Raw genomic sequence first — 2,126 nt, 5'->3', positions numbered from 1 at the left:
CACAATAGGTCAATTATTGAAATAGGCGAAGGATAATTTCCATTAGTATATGAATCACCACTAACAATACATCTTAGCCAAAGTTCTTTGTCTTTCAAGAAATTGTGTTTCAGAGAAAAGAAAAATGAGAAACTTAGTTTTCCCCAGGACGTATTTGGCTCTCTATGAAATTTTATGTCATATCAAAACATCTCACAATGGTTCTATTTGATTCTTCCTTCTCCACAGACAGCTATCATTATCAGGAATTGTATAGAAAATGGCATGAAATAAAAAAGATACTGTTTCCATCCACAAAATCTAATAGCTCGTTAACTTACAAACTACTATTCTCCATTTGTTATTTACTACAAACATTAGTACAGTATTGTCTCTAATCAGCACAGCTATTTGGCTGAGAGATACGATTATCCCCATTTAGCGACTAGAAAACTGAGGCTTGAAGTTCTTAATAACATCTCCCACAAGCCCATAGTTATTTAGCTACAAAGCCTACAAAATTTACACCAAACTAATCTATACAATTGTTGCTACTAGGTCTACAAAATCTACTTTAAAAATATTTACTAAATCTTCGCACTACAGCACACTGTCTCTTCCTTGATCATTCTGACCTTTTTCCTGCCAAAGGTCTCTTTCACTTCCTAGAAACTTTCTAGGAAGGGCTCACCTTCTCATGGGTAGATTCTGAGGGCAGCACCGCTGTCACGTTCTCCTGGCAGCACAAGAAGGAAGAAGGGACAAAAACGCTCCAAAGAGGAGAGAGGACAGTATGCATAAATGAGGGCATCATTTCCAACATCAAAAAACTTGATTTCTTCCATCTCAACATCCAGGAAAATTCCCACACGCTGAAGGCCAGGGCTTGCAGGAATTCTACTTTCTGGGATGGAGTTGGCATGGATTGCTCCTGCCTTCATGCTGATGGTCCAGAAGCCGTCCTTAGAGGATAAATCGCTCTTCCTGTTTCTGTCAACCGACTCCTTGCAGACACCCAGAGACCACTCCTTCACCTCGCCCACTTCAACCTCCCAGTAATGTCGGCCGGAGGAGAAGCAGGGTGTACCCAGGACACCGGCCAGGTGAGTGAATCGCCGGGGGTCTTCCATCGTGTCGTAATGGGTCTTTGCACACCGGACGCTCCTTCCATCATCGGAGACGACAAGAAGGGAGTTGGCGGTGGCTGCATCCAGGGTCATATCTTCCCGGAACCGCTGGAGCTCACTGCGCACGTGCAGACTTAGCTCCAGTAAGGGCCCGTGCTGCTTGATGAGAAGTGTCAGTGTTCTGATTTGCCATTCTTCCAAAGGAGGTTTCTCCGATGATTCTCGACACAAGGGACAAGTCAATTTTGAATCCTCCCTTTTTGACACCCAAGTTTGCATGCAATCAAAGCAGAAAACATGTGCACAAGAGAGAGAAATGGGATTGGAGAAAAAATCCAGGCAAACTGGGCACATAGCCTTTTCTTGCAGACTTGTGGCCATGGTCCCTGAGGGTCACTCCCTGGCAGTGAACTGAGCTGAAATGATCCTTTATTAGCTTCTGGAAGCTCTTGGAATCCCTCAGTACACAATCTGCTCTTCAGTAATTGGGATGTGTCTTGTCTGCAGACTTCCAGATGATGTGTTGGCTGTGACCAAAGCTGCTTCTTGTGGGAGCTGAGCCCAGCTGGGTCTTTAACAGGATCTAGGGTGGGCAGTCTCTACCCTAATCAGTATTTCTCTGTAGGTCACCTTGACTTGAGGACTTCCAGTGGAGGTCTTGAAGGCCCGAGGTCTGCAACTCTTCTGCTCCTGGCCAGATCTCCTCTGAGCTCGTGCTCAGATACTCTGCCTTTTATAGTGGCTGGACACAGTCTCCACCCAGTCAGGGTCATAGGCTCCGCCCCAAAGGTTGTGCTCCTTAAATCCAATCAATTAAACTTAATCAGCTCTGCCCTTCCGTGCACAATTATGTCATTAAAATTTCATTACAAAATTCAAAATTTCACAGTAACTCTTTGAATTAAATGAGCAAATCTATTGCCATCTGAACAAGATTCTCTAATTTCAGGACTCAACTTTAAAAAGCAAAATGTGCCGGGCGTGGTGGCTCACGTCTGTAATCCCAGCACTCAGGGAGGC

General features: G+C 44.5%; 1 protein-coding gene across 1 annotated transcript; it reads right to left on the bottom strand.

The window, feature by feature from the left end:
* Window positions 1-674: 674 nt before the first annotated feature.
* On the bottom strand, window positions 675-1,487 carry RFPL4B (ret finger protein-like 4B). The gene has a single exon (XM_012650121.1). The coding sequence runs from the start codon at window positions 1,485-1,487 to the stop codon at window positions 675-677; it is 813 nt and encodes a 270-aa protein (XP_012505575.1).
* Between the last annotated feature and the right edge of the window lie 639 nt (window positions 1,488-2,126).

Source organism: Propithecus coquereli, unplaced genomic scaffold (assembly GCF_000956105.1).
Source record: "Propithecus coquereli isolate 6110/MARCELLA unplaced genomic scaffold, Pcoq_1.0 Scaffold3121, whole genome shotgun sequence".
Classification (NCBI taxonomy): Eukaryota; Metazoa; Chordata; class Mammalia; order Primates; family Indriidae; genus Propithecus; species Propithecus coquereli.
This window is presented reverse-complemented; position numbering and strand designations above follow the sequence as displayed.